The sequence below is a fragment of the Hypomesus transpacificus genome, chromosome 2, assembly GCF_021917145.1.
Source record: "Hypomesus transpacificus isolate Combined female chromosome 2, fHypTra1, whole genome shotgun sequence".
NCBI lineage: Eukaryota > Metazoa > Chordata > Actinopteri > Osmeriformes > Osmeridae > Hypomesus > Hypomesus transpacificus.
In genome coordinates this window covers 11,393,968-11,416,820 of record NC_061061.1, presented here as the reverse complement: position 1 = coordinate 11,416,820, position 22,853 = coordinate 11,393,968, and the positions used below count along the sequence as shown (strand labels likewise).

The window sequence follows — 22,853 nt, the reverse complement described above, 5'->3', positions numbered from 1 at the left end:
ATATTTGTTTGAATACATAACCTGTCACGGCACCGCGTAATGGCATGGCTTTAAGAATAATAGACTTACTGCTGATTATAATCTGGCTGAATTAATAGATTGTTCTGGAAGACGGAAGTGAGTAAGGAGGCTGAGAGGTGGGTGCTGACACGGTGGAATCCATTTCTCTATGAAGAGCTCCAGAGCATATTGTTAAATGGGAGAGAGGTGTCCTAGGATGTATGTCACAGTTTTATCACAGACATAACAGTAAACTACAGTTGACTGCATTTGAAATAATGCTTTGTGTTATCTCCCAGACAGTGTTTATCCCAATTGTTCAACCCTGCAGAACCTATACTGGACTGTTCATTAGATAGTTCATGCCATTTTTATTAACACTTTTTTCATTTTATAGACTGTTTAATCCAAAGGGATACATAAAGTGTACGTAAACATGTATAGCAGAAAATCAAGGACCAGAAGTATGATATATGCTTTAAGTCCAACCAAGGGCATAGGTTTGGTCTCAGCTTTGGTAGGGACACTGCCCAAAATAAAAAAATATATGTAGGTAACTGGTTCAGGTTTTATGGAGCTGTACTAGGCCTACATCACCGGACTGGACTTCTGAGCAATGAAATAATGAATTATATTTGGGCATCCCAATTTCCCTTTTTTATACCTACAAGTATAAGTGTTACCCATGAATAACATTCATGGGTAACATTGTCTAAACATCCCTTAAAAACTGCAATTTAATGCAATCTTTACCTAAAAGGACAATTCAACTTCTCACCTGAACCCCTGATGCTGATTCATCACCAAGCTGCTCTACATCTGCAGCTTCAGGGTGCTGTTTTTCCTGCACAGTAATTCCTCAATTTAATATAGACACTTACCATGCTTAGTTGACTGCTGACATTGGTCGAGATTACAGGGATAGCCATATTACTATCCAAGGGATCATATAGCGTTAGGCCTACTTATTACCAGTTGATATCACTTTAGAGTTGCTAGCCTGCTGGTAGGCTAAACTAGCACGGTCCCATTATGTGGGTATGTTAGCTTTATCCTTCTGGCTTCAACAAGACCAGCTGCTGCTAACACACTGGTCGAAAGATTGTAGACACTAAGGATAGATTTAATACAAGCAAAAGTTGCATGCTCTACTACACTAACAACTTTCAAAACATGTTTCCATTGTAGAATGGGTGGCGATGTAAGGCTAGCAGGTTTGCACTGTGTGGGTAGTTTTCCTAGTTAGCTAACGCTAACTAACAACGACCTTATTGATACTTACTCTCTGGGTGGTGAAAAAACTTCTGATACATCTCTTCTTTTTGGGTGTCATTTTCCTAACTACAAAGCACAAAAGGGTCAAAAATATCAATGCTAAGACCAAACGAAATACTAATATGAGGCTTTATTATTAACTGGATCGATCCAAATTGCAGCACAAAGGAGTTGCTAAGATATTGGTGGGACAATTTTGTCATCTTAAAATATTGATGGGGACTAGTACCTAGCGTCCCCCCCCCCTAAACCTACGCCCATGGGTCCAACACTTGCAGTGAAAAGGAGGTGAGTCAAGTAACTTTTGACGTTTTACAAGAGACAATGCAAGAGACAATGCAAGAATAACCTCTCACCTACAATATTACATGGTGCATCAACATCATAGACATAACAGCTATTGGCCGGGTTTCCCAGATTCATTAGCTCTTACTGTAACGCTAAGAACTTCTTAGGAGTGTTCCAAGAGCGTTCAAGAGCGTTCTTAGAACGCTTCCAAGGAGCTCTTGGCATTAAAAGCTTCTTAACGAATCTGGGAAACCCGCCCATTACATGTACACATCTACTACATTGTATTACAGTAATACTAGTGATGATTTAAATATTACATCATTATTTCAACAAGTACTTTCAAATTGATCTTTTGGTGTAATATGTTTTATCATCTTCTAACCAAAACTAGCCAAGAAACTAACTTTTGTAGAAATATGTTTTTACACTAGACAAGATCCAGACCAGTGAGGAGCTTGAGATCAACGAGCATTCACATGGAATTCAAGTTGGACCAAGCAAAGACAAAGCGCTTGTCTCCTTCAAGCATGGGTGAGGACAGAGAGCATATTTACCCATCCTTAAGTAATTTTGTTTACCGGCTAGGCTCCCTCCATCCAGAGCTAGGTCTCCAGGCTCCATGCAGTCTATTGAACAAAACTCAGCAAATTGGTACCTAAGGTTCATTTCTTTTTGAGCTCCCTCACCTGGGATATAGGGAGGAATTGCCTTGTAGGCCCAAACTGCAAACAGCTTTTTCTCTGATCCGCTCCTTCGCTCTCACACTATTTGAACTGTGTTTTCCCCCGGCGTCCCAGGCAACCGTTTGCTTTCTGTTTCTCTGTCGAGAAAGAAAAGCAGTGTTCTTCATACATTTTTTAAAGTCTGCACATTCTCCTCGCCACTTCCGCCACCTCCTGCTCCTCCACCTCCCCCACTCCTTCTCCTACTCTGCACTCATCAATGCTTTCAGACCAGGCACAACAGTACCTGGACACCAGACTTTTCAAGGCAAAGGCCTGACTCGCCCCGATTTGTAAACAAGTTTGGAGGACATGAACACATTAGTGTCACTTCTTGGTAAATTCAGCGTTAGGAAATGCCAGGTACGTGAACAGCACAACACTTTGATGAAGCTGTCTCAACAATCAATAATTCATCATAGCTTGCCTGGCTACAGGCGTCTCCATAAGTTTGTAAGCATTAATCCAGCAATATAAATATATTATTATAAATATGTTTGCTTTTTGGAAAATGCCATGTACAGGGTCAGCATGTTTCAGCCAAGACAGGGGGAAACAGAGGCTTACAAACACCACTGGTTTGTTCTCATTTTTTATTTAGCTTTTAAAGAAAAGGGTGAAAAAGTGTTTGGGCCACCATCTTTGGGACTTTTCTGTTAATCTCTGCAACCCCCCTGTCTGGCGTAGAACAGGGTGGTCAGGGTAAAGCCATGCCACGACAGCAGTGCTGCCTGAAAACACGTCTCTAATCCGCTAACCTTCGGAACAACAGGGAAGAGCTGAGGGCGCCAGACCGGGGGGCAAGGGGGACGGTATTCACCCACCCCCCCACCCCCCTCCCCACCCCCCGGCAAAGAAATGGATTTCTATTTCTGGGTTGATATCTCTGATCATGGTTCATAGCCCCCTTTCAGGGCTGGCGTTAACATCATTGCCTGATGTCAGGCATCTACACTGATCAGCGCCTGGAGATGGTCTGATGGCCTCCCAATCTTCCACAGCCATGATGGCTGTTTTGCTGATACGATCAAGTAAATTCTATCACTGTCACTGTCTGTTTCTGTCTGGCTGCACTCAGTGTGTCAGTGGCCTTACTTAGCAATCCTCAAACTGACATCTGATGACATTGTACTGCTCTGTGTACCTCAAACAACGCCATGTCTTTTATGGGGAAGAATTCTGCAACATTAAGAATAGTGCTGATTCAGAGTGCCAAATATTTAGATCAGCATGTTTTGTTGGAATCCTGAGGTTTTACCAATGCGAGAGACACTTGCACGTTGCATGTATCAGCATGATCTGCAATGATCTGTTTACAGAAAAGGAATTAACATAGCTGTTAAACTTTTGTGGTGTTCATATGTATGTTACACCCAATGTACATGGACCCACAATATTTTTTTTATTTTTATAAAACCACTATAAACCCTACTCCAAACTTACCAACAACTAGCAGCTGGCTGGGCCGCAGAGTTTTACAGTGTATTGAAATACTGTATCGAAATAATGTATCATACATTGGCAGATTCTCATTAGTCATTATGTCGTTTCACACACTACAAAGGTAAAGAGTGTAAAAAAAGCAGGAGACATTCAGTCAGGCAGGGAGACAAAGAGGTTCTTGGTACTGTATTGAAACAGCAGAAATGTAGACAAACTGAAGGTACACAGCAACCCTTTTGTTTAATTTTCTTTTTTTTGTTTACCTACACGCATATTTTCATCACCCTCAGGTCCACTCAATGAAAATTATGTTTAGAAAGGCTAATGGGTCTCAGTTTGAAACAAATAATTAATTGTATCAGAAGTTCAATATGCATTGAAAATGTAACCCACCCCACCATACAGGCTAATGCTTTATGGAACGACAGTTGACATAGGTGTTTTTATAGGCTGGGGGTTAAGGTTAGTGTTTAGGGTTTAGGATGAGTTGTGTAGAAGGTCAGACACAAACAATTGCATTGTGTAGTTGAAAGCAATGACATTTTGGTTAGGATCATGTACAGTAGAGACCAAACTTGAATACACAAGTGTGTTGTCTTTTTGCATACAATTGAGAATTGACTAGAATCTTGCACAAAAACACTATCCTTTACCATCAGACCAAGATGACCTACTCATAGGTCCACAGACACCACAGACACAACATACTCTCAGACAGGTCTACAGCATCATTATTGTCATAGCTGGAATTGCCATTCCTGTTTCCCAGAATGTTCCTAATTGTTCCACCTCCATTGAAATTGAGTTTGGTTCTTTTCTTATTCATGTTGTAAGATTACCCTGATAATGAATTAGCAAACAAATACTCTACGTCTGGTCCAGAATGCTTTCGAGTGGCTCTCTAACTCACATGAGGGAATAGAACAAACAACTAGCCTGTCTAAAGAAGCTTTGCCAGAGGCCTTAAACACACAACATACAAACACAAACAAACACACACACAAACAGATTTTTGTATTTTTTATTTCCCTGAATCAAGTTTATTGTTTGCAAGCCAACTGTTTTAATGCAATCAACGGCTTTGGTTCCAAAGACGAAAGGGGGTTTGCTCCTGAAACCTGGCCGGGTTCATTACACCCTCTTCATTTTCCCTTCCAACTTCCGCCAAACTATAGGATTAACTACTTAGTCTGACTTTTCGCTGTGCTGTTCCCTTGTAAATACAAGCAGTACAGTACCTCTGGAAGGAGAGCCCAGCTGCCTGCTTTCTGATAAAGGTTGCTTGTTTTCACATCCTGAATTTGATTGCCTGGGTCTCATATTAAAGGAGGTTAACCCGTCCAGAAGGGGGGGGGGGGGGGTGTAGCTTAGAGAGGCTAACTGTGGTTTCACACCCCGGAGAAAACCTGCCTGTCGCCTTCATTCTCTTAAATACATCTGTCTCCTGAGAGTAAAGCTAGTACACTCGGTCAAAAAAATAACTTGAGATTTCTTTTTGTCCCAGCAGAATGCGGTGGGATATTTGCGGTTAGCCGTCTGTTTCTGTCAATCTTGGCTGCTACACCTCCGATGGCAGTGGCTCAGTGGCTTGGTTCTGATTGCTACATCTATAAGAGACTAGGATATTTCCATGTGGGATGCAGGCAACTTCAGATCTGGAATGTATGCAAATTGTAACAAATAAAAAAACTACAAAATAAAAAAGCCCAACAACTTTACATTTAAAAACCCTTCACATCCAATATAAAGTATACCACTGCCAGAGATTAAATAACCAACATGTATTTCAGCATATCTGAAGTATCCTTCAGGTCCTCCTTCAGGTCCTTCAGGCAATGTACCATGTGAAAAAAGCACATACTGTACCATCCACGAAACATGTTCACATCAATGTACATCTAAATCAAACTTAATCAAACTCAGCGGAAAAAAAACATCCAAAGAAGACGTCACCTTAAATGGTCGTTTCAACACTGACATCAGCTCACAATGAAAACTGACAGATCTTGTACTCTGTCTTCCCGCAGGAAGCTGTTCGGCGCATTTCGTCCCAGTGGCAGGGGAATCCTCAATAACATTAAAGCCATCAGGGTTGACTGGATCAATATCTATGTTTAGGCCCAATGCCCTGCGAGAGATAGCATGTCATCAGTGACAGACAAATATCACAGAGCTGGCGTATGACAGACGGAAATCTCAGTACTTCTCGGTTAAGACCATCTAACATGTTATTGATTTGTCCTTTGCAAATCATATATCAGAGCTGGAATAAATAGCTCTGAGGCAAACCCATAATTGTTCCCGTTTCTGAGATGTAATAAAAAAGAGACCTTTCTTTTATTGCCGGGAACTCCGGGCCAGTCACATAATCGTCCTTTGATGGGAAAAAGGTACACCGAGGTCTATCAAACTGTCCAAGGCACTTTCTAGCAGTCATTGTATTGACAGAGAGGGACTCCCTCCAGTGTAGGAGTGACAGGAAAACGGTCAACAGACATTAAACAGTTGCTGCATTACAGCTTTTCTAACACAGGATAAACAAATGATGGTGACAGAACGTTTTGTATCACATACAGTCATGGGAACAAAGAAGAATTCTGCCCCAAATCAAAAGATTCATGTGAAGTGTTACTAGTGTTACTGCTCTCTTGCAAGAATCATTTTTAAAATCTTAGAAGGAACTGCAATTGTTCACAGTATCTGTGTGCATATTGATCATATTGGGCACTAGAAGCTTAGTTCTGTATCCAAACCTGAGATGCTGAATGGCTCATGAGTGATAAAGATTATTTCAAGTATGTTCTACACGCTCATTGAACCTAGCCCTCAACTGAAGTAAAACAGTCTTATTCACTGCTGCTGCTGATGATAAAACATACAGGGCTTGGTTGGGTTGTAAGAGGATTGTTTCCAATCCTAGGCCGTCTACAAGCAAAGTCTGCCAGTTGGGCACCAGTCACTGCTCATCTACGATGCTGGCAACAAGCACTTATGGATAGACTACTGAGCTCCAGGGGGTTTCTTTCAAAGGTAGCCAATGTCAAACCATTACTCCGCTGTAGATGCAGGGTCCATCAGAGAGCCTTCTCCTTTTCTAAGACTAGTGCAGTGCCTGTGATATATATTTCATTCTGTGACTGGTTGCTGATTTGTCTAGTTTAACAAACAGTGCTTTATTTTACATTTACCTATTTCTAATCAAATAGCAGTTAGGCTGATAGTACAGTGCCCATGGTAGGCTATTTAGTTCAGACCATACCTGCTAGGCTTGTTCTTCTTGTTAGACAGATTGTGCTTTCTCTCGCACATTTCTGTATTTCCAATTGAAGAACAAATTCCTCCTGAATAACCTTGTTAGTAGTAGTTAGCCACTACTATATTTAGGAGTCTAACCAATTTACATTTTTAGATGTATTTGACAAGTTTAGATATTTATATTTATACATACAATCACATGCTTTCACATACAATCAACACTGCGTGTCCTTGGAGCCAGAGACATACATGTGCCATATTTCAGCTTCATACAGTGCCCTGTTTGCAAGGTAATCTAGCCACAGATGCACACACAGACACAGAGATTGCTGATATGGGACCAATCACATGAAAAAATACAAGTAAATTTACGTTGTGTATTTTTTTTCAAAGATGCAGACTTTGGCCTAGCTCTAGTGCTGAATTGTAAACAGATAACTCGAGCATTTACCATCTGGACAATGCAAAACGATATCATAGCATTGGGTTAAATTACAGAGCACCCACTATGGTTTTAAGGAATATTTACAGAACACTACAGCATATAGTGGGCATGATTAAGGAAAAGAAAAATAATCTCAAGGTCTATATGTCAAAGCAAAAACAAAAATGTCTATACCAACAAAATATAGTGAGATAATTAGATGAGCTCTCGTTCTTGATCCCAGCCTCCCCCCCATATCTGCTCATTCCTCTCTTATCAGGTCCTCTCCATCAAACACCACAAAGATAACAGACTTGAGAACTCATCTGACCTTCAAGCTGCTGAAGACTCTGTCATGGCAGACTGGAGAAAGGCTACAGTTACAGGGGCCAGGTAGACCTTTGATTTACCCTGTGTCTTAGTTTCTCTCCCTCTCTCTCTCCGTTAATCTTTCTAGCTGTCTCTCTTTCTCTCTGTCTATCTGTCGCTATATCTGTTTCTCTCTCTCTCTTTTTCAGTAAAAGAATGACCTGTTCATATTTTTTTTATTCTACCATGGAGTACTTGCACACTTATAAGAATACACCCTCCATTAATTGATCATGTATCTGCCCCTCAATCTAGCTCAAGCTAATAAACTGTCTGAAACTGACAAGAACGTTTTGACACACACACCTCTCAATACAATGCAATATTGCCAAATCACAAACCTTTTTGCCTGCCATAGACAATACAACCCCCTCCCGCTCCGATCCCCACTTGATAAAAACTGCTGACCTCTAAATTATTCATGTTCACGCTATGAATAAATAAACTGACAGCCCTTCTCCTCGCTACAAATCTGGGAAGTATTTGCTCATTTAATCATTGAATTTTAACAGAAGCTGCAACACATTGCATAAGCACTCTACTCCCTGGATGGTTGAAACTTGACCAGCGGCCAATAAGTTGCCTTCCTAATTTCAGGATCCATTTGCTCTATCCTATCTGATTTCTGTGCCTTGTATCAAGGCTTGCTTCAGAAAACTCCTATTCTCCCTAGATAATTAGCTAGGCTTAATTGTATGCAGCACGCATGCACACCCATTTCTAATTAGTGGCAGTGTGTACACAATATTTTATAACAGTCTAGTGATTTTCCAAGAGCAAATGCTACCTTCTGAAGTCAATATCTCAGTGAACCCATGCTAAATGACTTAAACTCTACAGATGCCTTGCAGCTAGTTTCAGTAATGGCTTCTCAACATGTAAATGTCCCCTATCCAAACTTTGATTACAGATCAATGGCAGTTAGTTTTTTTTTTCTCTCAACATTTCTAGTTACTGAACTGCAATGCCGGAGGGGGCAAATGTTGAACATATAATTTACAGGTTGCTATCGAGCTCAATACAGAACAATAAAGCATGGTATTAAACAAACTAGTGGATAAACCGTAACCCAGATTAACACGATAGATACAACATCGGGATGGTGTAATTACTCTTTGCTGACATGCAACGTTTAGCCTCAGTCACAGCGGAACAATGTTTACCACAAACAGAGCACACAACACCACATGCAGGCTTGTGTTAACCTGAGTGGCACTGGAAAATATATACTGAGACCATTGACGGACACGGCACCACTGATGGAAATATACAAACGTTATTTTCCTTGATCAGCCCTCTTCTACCTTAGAATATCAGATCACTTAAAGGTAAACAATTGTTAGCAATCTGCTTTTTTTTAATAAATGATCACAGTTATTTGCAGTGTGTGGTCATGTATCCTATTGGGTATTCTTAAGGGGGTGTGCGTAGGTATGTTCTCTGTGCATGTCATCAGTATGGGCCCAGCAGGAATCTCTTGGGGGAAGACTTAGTCAGTTCTGCCAAATTTCTGACCGAAAACGACAATGTCTATATTGTCCTGCCAATGTATTAGAGCTCTGTACTAAACTCCACCTTGATTAGAGCGAGTGTCTGACACATCTTGTGGCTGGGTACAGAGCTTGGCTGGCATGTCACCTGATGTCCTGGGTAATCATACAGTCCGCCTGTTTTGGATTACTCCCAGCTTCAGGGGATGTGAATTCCATTCAATTTACAGTTTTCTTTGGCAGTGGGTCTGCCTCTCAGGCTCTCGCCTGCAGGTGAGGGTGGTTTCCAGCCCCAGTGTTTTTCCAGACAATTGTGACATCCTGGTCATGCTGACTGCCGTCGCTCAGTACTCTCCAGACCAGGTTTCCTCATAGATTCCTCTGCCCACAAACCATTCTTCATTGGGGCAACAAAACAAGAAACAAAAAGTACTATACAAGCCTGACAACAAACATAATTCTGTAACTTGTATCTCACATTATTGTTAAAAGAGTGTAGGTTTTCCATTTGAAAGACCTATTTTTCTGTTTTTCTTTAAAAAGAGTGCGTCCCTAATTTGTTGGCTTTTTCATCCAGTGGTACCTTTTCACATCAAAATATGTGTTACAGTAACATATTGGACTGGCAGAGTGTAGAGCCAGCATCAGGGTTTAGATTTTTGCTTGTGACACTTTGTGAGAGCATGTTTTTCTGAACAGTGGCATTTCTATCGCATCTAGTCTTTGGCGACAACATCAAATCTCATCACGATAGGATTTGTTTGATGTTATTTAAACACTCCCGCACAAGCTGTGACCTTCTGAACTCTGAGATACAAACTTAGCTTCTCCATAGCCACTCTAAATGTCACCTTTCTTCCGCCTCAAACGTTGTTTATTTGCCGTCCCAGACATGCAACCTGATAACACAACAAAAGAACCGGCTGCGAGTCCTCACACAGACATTACATGTCAGTACCGTCATACTGTTCAGTTGTCCAAACTGTACAAAGCATCCTCATTCAGGGCCTGGCCAAGGTCAGGCCGGATTAGCCCGTGGTAACCCTATCAGGCCTGGCACAATGCTTACAAAGCCCACTGACACAAACTGTCAGCAGACTCTTTCTAGAGAACCCTATCTGGCCGACCCTTGGTTATAGAGCCACCTGAAAGGGGTAGCCATTTCTAATTGTCCCTCTTTGTGCCTCCTTTTATTTCCCTTTGATTTTAGGTGACTCATTTGGTTCGTCAATCAAACCGTCTGGATGTCTGTGCGTTTCTAACCCATGCTGCACATGATTCCTATAATTTGTGGGGGTTTTCTTTGCTCCTCACACACCGCCTCTTTGTACTGGCACTTCCGAAGCACAGATGAATGGACCACTGGATTAATACAGCACAGCTAAGATTAGGTGTGTGTTCCCATAGGACCGTCTGCAAAGAATTATCATAGGGGCGTTGTGGGTTTCAATACTACTTTGTTTTTATACATGTACACTTTCTACATCTACTCTTTCATAGTGTATCTTTTTCTGTATTAATTAGACACAGAGAGCTTGGAGAGAGAGAGCATTATGTTATTTTATTGTAGTTCTGAGACATTGTAACTCTCATGTGAAATAGCAGATATTTTATTTCAAGCTTTAAATCTCTCTAGCGTAAGAAGCCATAGTAAACACAGCAAGACAAAGGCTGGTGTAACACCATAGTGTTATTCAATCGCTCAACTGTTTTGAGAGAGAGTTTATGCTCCAAGCCCATCGGTCTTACTTCTCTCTTTTTCCTAAAACTGTTTACCGAACATCCATGTCCTTTTGTAGCATGTTAAACAAATTGAACCTGAGAGTAGCTTTGTGATTCTGTCGACTGTGGCAACACGGCATGTGTATGAGCACACATCTCGCTGTTCCACTCTACATCAGAGACCCCTGCTTGACTAGCCGTAAGGTACACGTTTACAAAGTGATAGGGCTTAGGGTTTTTTACTTGGGGCGAGGGAATAATTTGAAACCCCCTCTGCTGCCAAGCACATGGACGGAGCTGATTAGGGGCCTGGCACAGTCTACAGATGCCAGCCAGTGAGACGACAGTTGTCACCAGTCGCTGGTTGCCACCCTCATCCCGCAGGCCCCATTGTAAAAGACCAAAGACATTTCCCCAACAAACCAGTGAAGAATAGCCACAAACCCTATTCAGCTCCATAACAAGATGTGTAAATATGACAGTTAAATGGCTGACACTATCAAAGTGGCATTGTTTTATTCGTTTTGATTATTTTACTGAATTGACTGTTTGTATATGTGTTTGAGATGCTCTGTTGTATTATTGTGAAATATATAGCTGTGAAACAATGCTACCTGAGCTTCACATTGTGTTTGAAACAAATTCTCTCTGTTTTTCCATCTCTTACATTCTGTGTTTGTCATATTCTCTGCAGGCCCTCATTCCTCATACATGTTGGGATTCTGCACAATCAGAGCAGGTGAGTTCATAGAAAAGATGTTGCCCCTTCAAAGCCAGCGCAGGGTAAAAAACACAGGGCAGTTTGGACATCTTACAAGAACTTTTGGGGGGATTAGTTTACAGGCATGTTGATTAAGGACACACAAAACAGTCTGAACATACATCTCAATTTGCTATTCACATGTTTCCTCCACAATCCATGGAGGCTATTGAGGAGCTGCAGGTCCTTAAGCTTTGAAGCATGAGACTACTGTTTTATCAATCCATATCATGTAGCGGCCAGCTAGCATTGTTGCTCCCAGCCAGTTGATCAATAAGAACATTGTCTCAAGATTTAGCACTGAAGTTTATCGGGGATAAAGAGAAGCAGGCCTACAAAAACAGTTTTTCACACAGACAAATTCAACGTGCAGCCCTGATCAGTCAAGAGCACTTCGAGGCTGTCACTGACCTGAGCCGAACAATGCACAGTCTGTAGGTCTGATCGTCCAAGCCCAGTCCATATTGATTTTAACACTGCTCAGTATGACTGCATATATAGGCCAAGCTTCTGCTTCTGTAGCAATGTTGGTCATGGGCCCCCTGCTAGCCACTGAACACACACACAAGCAAACATACACACTCACACACCACCACAACACCTGATGTCATACCAAGAGTACATTATCATCCCAAAGTAAACAAGTTTGTTAAAGAAAATCTATAATAATTTCGTTCAATCAGGCTACATGACAATCTTCATGAATCTGTTGGCTGAGTGGAGAGTGGTTTAGGACCCTTTTCACCTTTTAACTAAACAGCTTTATTGAATAGTTTTATTAGAAATGCGTCTTTAAAAACCCATCAATAACAAAAGGCTGATACAACTGGGAAATTTCCCTAATTGTGTGGCATTGATACATATATTAAAAGGAGAGAGTGCAATAGCATGGCATCAGGACAAACATCCATAAAAATAAAAAGCTGAAATTGAAAGAAGCTTTTAGGAATTCCCTAAACTACGACTTTCATTTTGAGAAATTCAATGATACACTGTAAATAAATGATTGTTATCACTTTGGATCAAACACATACATAGTGTACATGTTCAGTTACAGAATAATTTATATTTTTTAATAAACTAGAAATTCCCTCTCTCGATGGACAATTTACATTATCTTACTTAGTGTTGCTGAGACTGAAATATTATGTATCCTATATCATGAGAGGTAGAGAGAGAAAGAGTGTGTGTGTGTGTGTGTATGTGTGTGTGTGAGAAACTGAACCTTGGAATGTGCTACTGAGTTGAGCGCACCATATGTGTTAATAGAGGATCCAGCTCGGGCCTGCTGTGTGTGCGTGTGTGTGTCTTTGAGAGTGTGTGTGAGTACATACATGTGTGTGCTTGTCTCTGAGTGTCTGTGTGTATGTGTGTGTATGCATGCCTGCATACGTGTATGCACGTATGAGTGTGCTTGAGTGTGTGTTTCTACTCCTAGCTAGAGGAGACAGTGCCCCCTGCTGGGGAGGCCTCAGTACTCCCAGACCACCTCACTCTCACCTCTGAGGACCACCTAGCACTGATCTTCACAATGTTTACCCCAGCTAACCCTATAGGTCTCCATTGAAACGTATACACTTGCCTTGACCTTCCCCATGATAGGTGGACAACTGTGGGCAAACTTTGTTCCAGACAGCAGCCTATACTGAATGTTTGTCCTTTCTCCGCTCTAAAGATCTAACTGTGGACTAAAAAGGGTATAGGGCTCCATCTGACTGAATGAGTCTGCCAGATATGATATGATTGTATTGATATCCTTCAATGGGTTATGTCTTGATCTGTGTCTTCATTCAACACTCTTGAGTTTAGCGTATTCCTACATTCACATGAACCACTGTCTTTGTCCACGTCTCAGTTGACTAATGGTCAATGAATGTATGATGGCATACAATAGACAGGGTGGGATAGATGGATCTGTTTTATTGATTTAAGTGAACCAAACTATTTTGAAATTAACTTAATATGCATTCACCTGAAATAACAATATGTATTAATACATAATCTAGAGTTTAAAGTCTAAAGTTGAATGAATAATTGTTTCATTTGTTGTGTGCATGTTTTATTGTTTCCTACATTCACATTATCATACTAATTGCTCTGCATTCACATTTATTCGCATCATAAGTATGAGCATAGTATATTCAGTATGTTTTGTGTTTATGGATTGTGATAACGGTCACAATCCATAAAATGAAAGATATTGCATATCCATATTTTGACACAAATATCCTAGAAACATGCATATGAAACAGTTCCTTGAATGTGTGTCAATGTCTCACTTGTAGTTTTAACAATGTGTTCATACTGGTCATAAACCAAGCATTTAGCCTCTGTACATCTGTACAACACTCTTAACATTCAATATGTGCCAATCAAATTTAAACAACTGTAAACTATTATTTGTACAAACACTGTTATTATAATGCTGTAGATTTAATTTTTTGATTGGACAGAAGTCCAATAACAGAAAGGTAGTCAGATAAGGAAACGGGTTATAGGGGGTAAACAGTTACGCCCCCCACAGGTGTCTGCGCACATTGCATGGAGAAAGCGAGCTTATTCCGCTGGTTCCAGTGTTTTTGCGCTGAACATCATATTTTTAACAGGTAATTAAACTACGTTATCTACTTAAGGTGGGTATCTTAAGTAGCCTATGATATTTTGGATGAAAATATAAAGTGAAGATAACAATTGCGTTCGTTGTTTTTTACGTTTTACGCAGTGTTGTTGTTCAGTTGACTTTTAGCAAATTATGTCGTCACCACAATAATAAACCCATTTCAATACTTGCGAGGAAATTAAGAAACAATTCCGCTGAAGTGTGTAAGTAGGGAACAGTCTTTGCTTCTTCCCTGTCTCAACTGTCTTGGAGTCGGTTTTGTTCCGGCGTTCCATTCCACAGGGTGAGGGGCGGAGATGGAATATTCAGATCAGCAGAGTGACAGCTCCTGTTTCCCAACGCTCTCAGAAACTCCACTGGCGCCTTCCTCTAACTCCTCACTTCATAGTTCTGGGTAGTAAAAACATCGGACGCTAGGGGATCAAGACGCATGCCTCTACGTGGGCACTTTAGTGATCTTTTGGGGTCGTTTTTTTCCCATTTGATTCTTTTTCTTCCTCTTAGTGGCTGCATGATTGTTCTGCGCGTCTGATTGTTTAGTTGATTTCTCGTGCTTTTTTCCTCTGGAATAGGCGACATACACACACTCACCAATGTCGTATCCTCAGGGTTACCTCTACCAGCCCCCCGGCTCTTTGGCTCTCTATTCGTGTCCAGCTTATGGGGCTTCGGCTTTGGCCGCCCCCAGGAACGAGGAGCTGGCACGGTCTTCGTCCGGCTCAGCCTTTAGTCCCTACGCTGGATCCGCTGCTTTTACGGCTTCAGCCAGTGGCTTCTCAAGTCCACTGCCATACTCAACAGATCCGACCACGGGGTTCCCATCGTACATGGTAAATACGCTGAGAATGAATATGATGCAATCGTTGAATGTATTTGATAAATTTAGACCAATTCTAAGAGTAACGTTAATTGGTTTGCATGGGCCTAATTGTCAATAATAGAAGAAAAAAAAAGATAGATAGCCTCAGTGTTTTTAGATTCTCTACCATTTAAAATGGCAATAGGATGTGTTGTTCTGCCAGAGATTGAAAGGTGTCAAGACCACTTTTGATGTGGTTGGTGAGCAAAATGTTTTTCATAGCCTAAATATTAGTCTATGTGAACACATTACAAGTGCGGATATCTCAAGAGTAAAACAAATATTTTTTTATTTTCTATTAAATACGCTTCTTAGCCTATTCTCATTATTATTATTATCATTACTAGGCTATTATTTGACCGAAAACGAATAGAACCGGTAGGCCGTGCTTAACACACGCATGTTGTCTTGCTAAGCCTACGTTAAAAAGCCTACTTTTAAGTCATATGGGCTTTGCACATTAAAAAAGCCTTAGCGATTTTTTTGAACATTTAAAGAAAATAGGCCTAATTAACCAAGTTATTGGATGTAATGTTAATTTTGTTTTATTTTTATTGAACGCCTGCCATGCATAGCCTAATTAAAATGTGTATTAGTTTAATGCGCAGTTTAGAAAAGAGTAACAATGCTAATATGTCACTTCAATGCTTTTTAGAGGTGTATTTCCACTGATTTGCTAATTGGATTTGTTATGGTGCTGTGCACATTAGGCTAACACGTCTCTGTATAAAACATGCTACCCAAAACATAGCCCAAAAAGAGGAAGTTATCCGCGATGAAAGAACAATTGTGAAATTGCATTTGATCATATATCTTTTAGTTAACATAATTCAATCCAATTAATCAATCCATTAATGATCTTGCTGTAGCTAAACATTCCAATATTTTAGGCTACTTTATACCACTTTAACGGTGGAATGACTGTAAGTTAGGCTACCAGTGAGAATAGAGTTAGTGATGATTATGTATTAATAGCCTACTATTATGTAGACTAATTAAAATAAAATAATACATTTGACTTTTTAGGGCTCTCCATACGATGCCCACACTACAGGCATGGCTGGTGCAATAAGTTACCACCCTTATGGAAGTCCTGGATATCCCTACCAGCTTAACGATCCGGCATACAGGAAGAACGCAACCAGAGACGCTACAGCCACCCTAAAAGCCTGGCTACAGGAGCACAGGAAGAACCCCTATCCCACCAAAGGAGAGAAGATCATGCTGGCCATTATCACCAAGATGACCCTGACGCAGGTCTCTACCTGGTTCGCCAACGCCAGGAGGAGACTGAAGAAGGAGAACAAGATGACTTGGGCACCGCGGAATAAGAGCGAGGATGAGGATGAGGATGATGGAGACGGGGAGAGAAAAGACGAACGTTCAGAAAAGAACCTTGACAACAGCGAGATATCAGCCGAGGACGAAGGTAAACTGAAATACTGACGACGTTAATGATTTGTGAAAGACTTCTCGGTTAGAGAAATAAATGTATTTTATCAACGGGTAGCCTGTTCCGCGATGATTGATGGCATGACGATTGAGGCATATAGCCTATATTTAACAGCACGTGCAAGAGTCCAAAGGCTGTAGGCTATCGGCTCTAATGATATGTAACAAAACGATTAGCAGGAACATTGTTGGCCCAATATAAAAAGGCCTATATTTATGATAGTTTTCACCATATTGTCGTCGTTTATTAGAAGTGTTGTCATTTTTGTCAATGTTTTTTACATACTACCAACTTGGCCACTTTGTTGTGTTTTTCTTTTAGGTATCAGTTTGCACGTTGATACACTCACAGATCATTCTTGTTCAGCGGAATCGGATGGAGAGAAGGTGAACTCCAGGATAGGAGACGCGGCTTGCGAGTCTGGATCAGATACAAAGGACAAATGCGAGGATGAAGATCACGATATAGAAAATGACGAACGCCAGCGAGGCCTGTCACCGAAGCCGGTGACATCATCACCCTTGACAGAAGTGGAAGCTCCGATGCTGAATCACCATCATCGGGAAGACTCCCGAAACAACAACAAATCATGCATTGACAATAGAATGTCTTCAGTTCCACAGAATCAGACCGTTAAACCCAAATTGTGGTCATTAGCAGAGATTGCCACATCGGACCACAAGCAGCACCTGGGGCAAAACTGTCCCTCGAGCGCTGGCCTTCTGAACTCCACTTCAACGACGTCCCCAGCCGGCGCTGTGTACCCTGCGTCCTCCATCTTGGGAAGACCTATTTATTACACATCTCCTTTTTATAGTAATTACACAAACTATGGCAACTTCAGCCCGTTGCAGGGCCAAGGGATTCTGCGGTATAATTCGTCTGGAGCGGCTGCTGCTGCTGTCGCCGCAGCTGCGAATGAGGGACTCACTCAGTCGGTTCTTGAAGCAAGCTCCATGCACAAACAACAGAGCAATGACTCTTTCATTAAAAGTATCTCAAACCAGATTGATCAACAATTCAGACCCTCAAATTTAGAGTCAAAGAAAGGTACGTAACATGCAGCAAACAGTATTTCCCTTTTTTGTGCAATTCATTTCGAATAGAATTCACTTTATTTATGCATTTCTGATTAAGCATTTTTCAGTTCCCCATGCACGAAATCAAGTAGGCTAATCGATATTCTGACCTTAATTTATTTGTGGCGGGTATCTCACAGTGTAAACACAGTAGCCTATAGTTGCATAGGCCTCATTTATTGTAATGATTTAGCAACGTGTACATGCGCGCGCGCACACACAAGCACACACGCACACACACGCACACTGGAAGTCAATTTGGCCTGTTATGAGAGTGCAGTAGCTATATAGAGAAATGTTGCCATAGCACTAAATAGGGCTTCTATTTTTGACCAGACCCCCCGACATCTGCACAATAGGAACCCAGCCTCATATATTCATTTAACATTTATTAAGATACATCACGTAAGTTAACTTCCAGTAATGGTGTTGTCGTGTGCATCTGCATTGCTTCAACCATTGACTAATGGTCATTCGACTGCAAGTCGCGCACGTACAGTAGCCTATGTTACCGGCAGGACACTGTTGTGAGAACAAGAAAAAGTAGTAGCAAACTTTTTTTTCTGTTTTGGGGGTTTACTATATGGACTTAAATAGGTTATGTTCCCTTGGTCTACAGGTAGGTGTCACAATTGCTTTGAATAAAGCAAGCAAGCCATCACCTCTCCACCCCGTTCACCCCTAACCTTTTCTCTAAACTGGAACGCAACTCGTGCCACCGTTGACAAGAAGGCTGCTGCGCACTAGAACGTCTCATTCCTCAGTGACTAAATAACCAGTGTGATAACATATACACGAATTATTTGTATAATTTAAGTTTTGTTTTTATGAAATGTGAATATGCTGGTTCAGTCCAATGTAGTTAAAGTGATTTTGGAAGACATGTTATTTCTCAGGATTTCTAGTTTCTTCGCCACGGTATGGTAGCCTATACTTTAAGTGTGAACATGATTTGGCCTTCTGTACACCCGTAATTTGTAAAGAGATGTCTGACGTATAAGGCGACCGAACATATTAACTTGAGGACTTAAGTGGAATACATTTGATATTTATTTTTTTAATGATGGCAAATGCCTATAATTTATGCAAGTTGTATTGCAATGTAAACTGAACTTGTTTGTAAATGCATTGACAATTTTTATTTGAAACGCATTTGAAAGTTAAACAATCTTGTTAACAAGAGTACTTTACTAATTTATATCTCTGATTGTAAATTAAAAACGCGCTAGTGTGTACTGGCGAGGTAGTGCTATCTATTATTCAAAGGAAAACAAATTAAACCGTTTTCCTCCGTATATTTAACTCTGAGACTCTTTCATTCCTTTATTACCAGCCTTCTGCTAATGAACTGTTTGACCAAAACATGTGAATGAAGGTGGAAACACTTACATTTTTTACACATAACCTCGGCTATTCCGTGCTTTATTCACCGACACTGATGGGTATAATGTACTTTAGTTTTGCCTGCATTCATTTTTCATGATTAATACAGCCATAGGATGCAAGCATTGTAAATTGCCAGCGGGGTGATCCCGCGAGCTTTTGGCTTAGCTCTGAACGGTCAGTCGGGGTTCATTATAGGCGATATTGAACAATCCATAAAACCCTATCTTCACATCTGCCAGGGCCAATGGAGTGTGAGATGTGGCTAATCGCACCGCGTTTTCTTTGTTCTTCATTTGTGTGAATGATAAAAGTTTTCACACAGTGATAAGTCACATTAACATCGGATACATTAACACATTATTATCATTACTATTAATAATAATAACAACAACAATATTAACAAACACATTGGAATTGTTGTTATTATTAAAGACTAATTCATGCCCTGATTGGCTACATTAGTTAGCCTAGTAAAAAGTTAGATTTAGCATGAGGGTTAGTGCTTATATGATTAAAATGAGCTAACTGAGGTTAGGTATACCATTTAAATGATGGTCAATATGTTTAAGGGTATTTACTAAATAGTCATAATAATAATAGTAAAAGCAAGTTTGCACGCGTCAAAATTGATGCGAGTGGTGCATCAACGCATTGCACTGTGATGGGTGAATTATCTTATTTAGCCAACCTCCAATGGGCTATCGAGCATCGTTGTTTGAAAATACAAGTATATAGGCTATGTTTAACATAATAAGGGCAACATCAATGCAACATTCCCAGAAATAGGTATAGCCTAAGTGTAGCAAAGCGGGCTGCCATGGTCACTGCAACTTTCGAGGAGGCAAAGAGCCATGTTTTTCACGTGACATTTGAGGGGAATGTTACTAAAATCTCCAGAGACTCTACTTCACCTTAGTTTCCTTTTCGGCTTAAACATCCCTCTATTTCGGTCGTTTTAGAGAAGCAGTCAGACAAGGCCTTCTGCCGCAATCCACGGGCTTTCATTAGAGTTGATTTATTGAAATGCAAGCTTTAATCTCAGGTGGGCTCCCCTGGGAACAACCACTGTTGTCAAATAGCACCAGAGGCGGTTTCCTTCATGGGCTCTGCCTCTTTCCTCTCTTGAAATGTCAACATTTGTTCTCAATAAAAAGAAGTTATTGTTTCTGTAAAACTGCTCTGCCGCCGCCTTTGAAAACATGAAAAGGGATTTCACCCACCTCTGTTTGATTGAGGGCAAAGTCAGGTGAGAAACCCCAGTGTGCGCGCACAGCAAACAAAAGGTACAAGCTGGCCGGTCAACCTTTTTGATAAGTCACTGAGAATGTACGTCGTAATGAGACACAATTACTCTAGGCAGAGACTAATTTATGTTTCTTATTATATGTATTTATTTATTTATTTGTTTGTTTATTTATTTACGTACCAAAGGTCTATAGTTTAAAAAAATCTGTGAATGCTTAGGTCGTCTTCAATAAGTACGGTGGTTGGTGTCAGATAAATGGATGGCCCATGTGCTTGATTGAAAGCCTCTGAGGGAGGCGAAGTCCTTATCATAGATTAAATAAGTAGTTCATATGCAGATAATTCATGAGATTCACTTCATCCATCTCTTATCTGAAATCACTGTTCAAAACGTTTCAGTCTAATCTCTGAAGCACACCTGCAGTTCTTTAGGTTGAAGTTTACTTCTGTGGAAAGTTGTATTATTTGCTGTATCAAACTAAATAAACCTTTGGTGCAAGTGATACATTTAAGACAATTTATATTTCACCAAAGCTTACACAAGCTAGCTTGAATGTTGTAAATGTGTAAGAATAACATACAATACACAAAAAAAGGTTTTAATCATTGCCATGATACATTAGGCTGACATTTTAATATTAGTACCTTCACCACATTCCTTACAGACTTTAAAATAATGTATACTTTTTATATTGTGGTGCAAAATGTAAATGTGTGCATGTGTGTGTGTGTTTACATGCATATCTGTGAGTGTGAGCGTGCGTGCGTGTGCGTGCGTGCTCGTGTGTGAGTGTGCATGTATGCGTGTGATCGAGGCTGATTATTTTCACAACCTTGATCTCCCATTAAGGTGAGGTCATAAATAATCTGTTGGAAGAAAGAAAAATAATGAACAAATAGAGTACAGGTGGGTTTGATAAAGCACATCAAAGTGGGAAGGCCTCTCCAAGTGAGCCAGGGGCCTGTCCCCTCATAAACGTGTCAGAGGAGATGTTCTCTCCTCCCGCTGATCAAGGAAAAACGACAGCCCAAACTTTCTAACTCCGACGTCCACACCAGAATCGAAATAAGATCATTAAGACCCTGTGCTCAGCTTCCACAATTTAATTGACAGTTATGGTTTATGCCTGCTAAATGAAGATGATGTTAAAGGTCGTGTCTCAATCAAGCTGGCACTGGAAGAAAAGGAAACTATTTAAAACGATTTAACTTAAAGATAACCCGTGTTGGCCTTTGTTCGGTTATTTGTGTGTGCATTTGTGTTGGGACGGGATGGTTGTTGTACTTATTTAGTTGTTTGTTCTCTATTTCACCGGTGCCATAATTACCATAGTCAGAGTTAATAGGTTAAAGTACTACACTGCATCTTCCTGAAGTCCCTCGTTCTGGGGAGTTAAGGCGTTTCCTCATGAAAATCATAACTTAAAGGCTAAGAAAATATAATTGGACACAGATCATTAACTCTTCTCTAAATGGTTTTTGCACAACACAAGCACTGTCAGAAGACTAAATGTTACAGAACTTTAACGTTCATTATACGATGAAGCCGGGATGTCCCAGTACTGACTGCACTGTGAGCACCCTGGGTGGGGGTTCAGGAGATTTTTAATAACGCTATGTTTTTCCTCCGTCCGGCCGTAACTGAATAGCCTTAAACATCATTGCCAAATTTGAAACAAAGTCAAGTATTTTTGTTCATTCAACTACTGCAATGTACTTTTACAATGTGCCACTGCGATGTGCAAAGCTTCATAATTGCTTTAGCATATTGATTCTGTTCTGTGTAGATCTAAAGTTCCTATTATATAAGGAATACCTTGTGTACAATTTTACAACTACAAAAATGCACAGTAGCAATGAGGGCGCTATGTGAGAGTTTGGAATCTCTAGTAATCTCTAAAGCTCTTTTACCAACACCGTCAATGGCTCTAAAACTGACAGATAGGCTAACTCTCTGTGAGGTGACTTCGAACGTAAATACACCATGCTGTAATGACCTACATGAACATGAAACACAACGACTGCTGATACGCCATTAACACAGTAAGCAGTTCCTCACCATTAGACCCAATTGCAGTCAGTCTCTCTCTCTCTCTCTCGCTCTCTCTCTCTCTCTCTCTCTCTTTCCTGCGTCGCACATTCTGTCATGCTTTGCAGGCAAACTCAATATCCCCTGAAGAACTTCCTCAAGAGCGAGGGAGGAAAAAAGACCCCTGGCACCAACCATTACTGAGAGAATCAGCTGAAGAAACCCCTCACAGCAGAGTGTATCCACACTAATTAAGATTCTCTTCAGCAGCCCAGAAAAAGAATGCTAATATCACCCACTTTGACTGGAAACACATAGGTGGAAAGGGACCAGAGCAGAAAAACAAAGTCTTGCATTTTAAAGGGCATGCTCAGATGACCGATACCATCTCCAGCTTTCCTCTCTACCCAATGTTGGCCCCAAAGGCTTTT

At 40.7% G+C, this 22,853-nt stretch overlaps 1 protein-coding gene across 1 annotated transcript; it reads left to right on the top strand.

Annotated features, from left to right (window-relative positions):
• The first annotated feature begins 14,210 nt into the window (after positions 1 to 14,210).
• On the top strand, positions 14,211 to 19,840 carry irx2a (iroquois homeobox 2a). Its single transcript, XM_047043504.1, has 4 exons — positions 14,211 to 15,201; positions 16,257 to 16,659; positions 17,005 to 17,733; positions 18,382 to 19,840. Exons 1-4 carry the CDS (start codon positions 14,965 to 14,967, stop codon positions 18,405 to 18,407), a joined length of 1,395 nt encoding a protein of 464 aa, XP_046899460.1. The 5' UTR covers positions 14,211 to 14,964; the 3' UTR covers positions 18,408 to 19,840.
• Positions 19,841 to 22,853: the final 3,013 nt, after the last annotated feature.

What these genes read in the sequence shown, in the direction of transcription:
- irx2a (XM_047043504.1), top strand. Translation starts at nt 14,965, where the DNA reads ATGTCGTATCCTCAGGGTTACCTCTACCAGCCCCCCGGCTCTTTGGCT. An exon ending in CGGGGTTCCCATCGTACATG is followed by an intron (nt 15,202 to 16,256) that starts GTAAATACGCTG and finishes TTGACTTTTTAG; the next exon opens with GGCTCTCCATACGATGCCCA. An exon ending in AAATTTAGAGTCAAAGAAAG is followed by an intron (nt 17,734 to 18,381) that starts GTACGTAACATG and finishes CTTGGTCTACAG; the next exon opens with GTAGGTGTCACAATTGCTTT.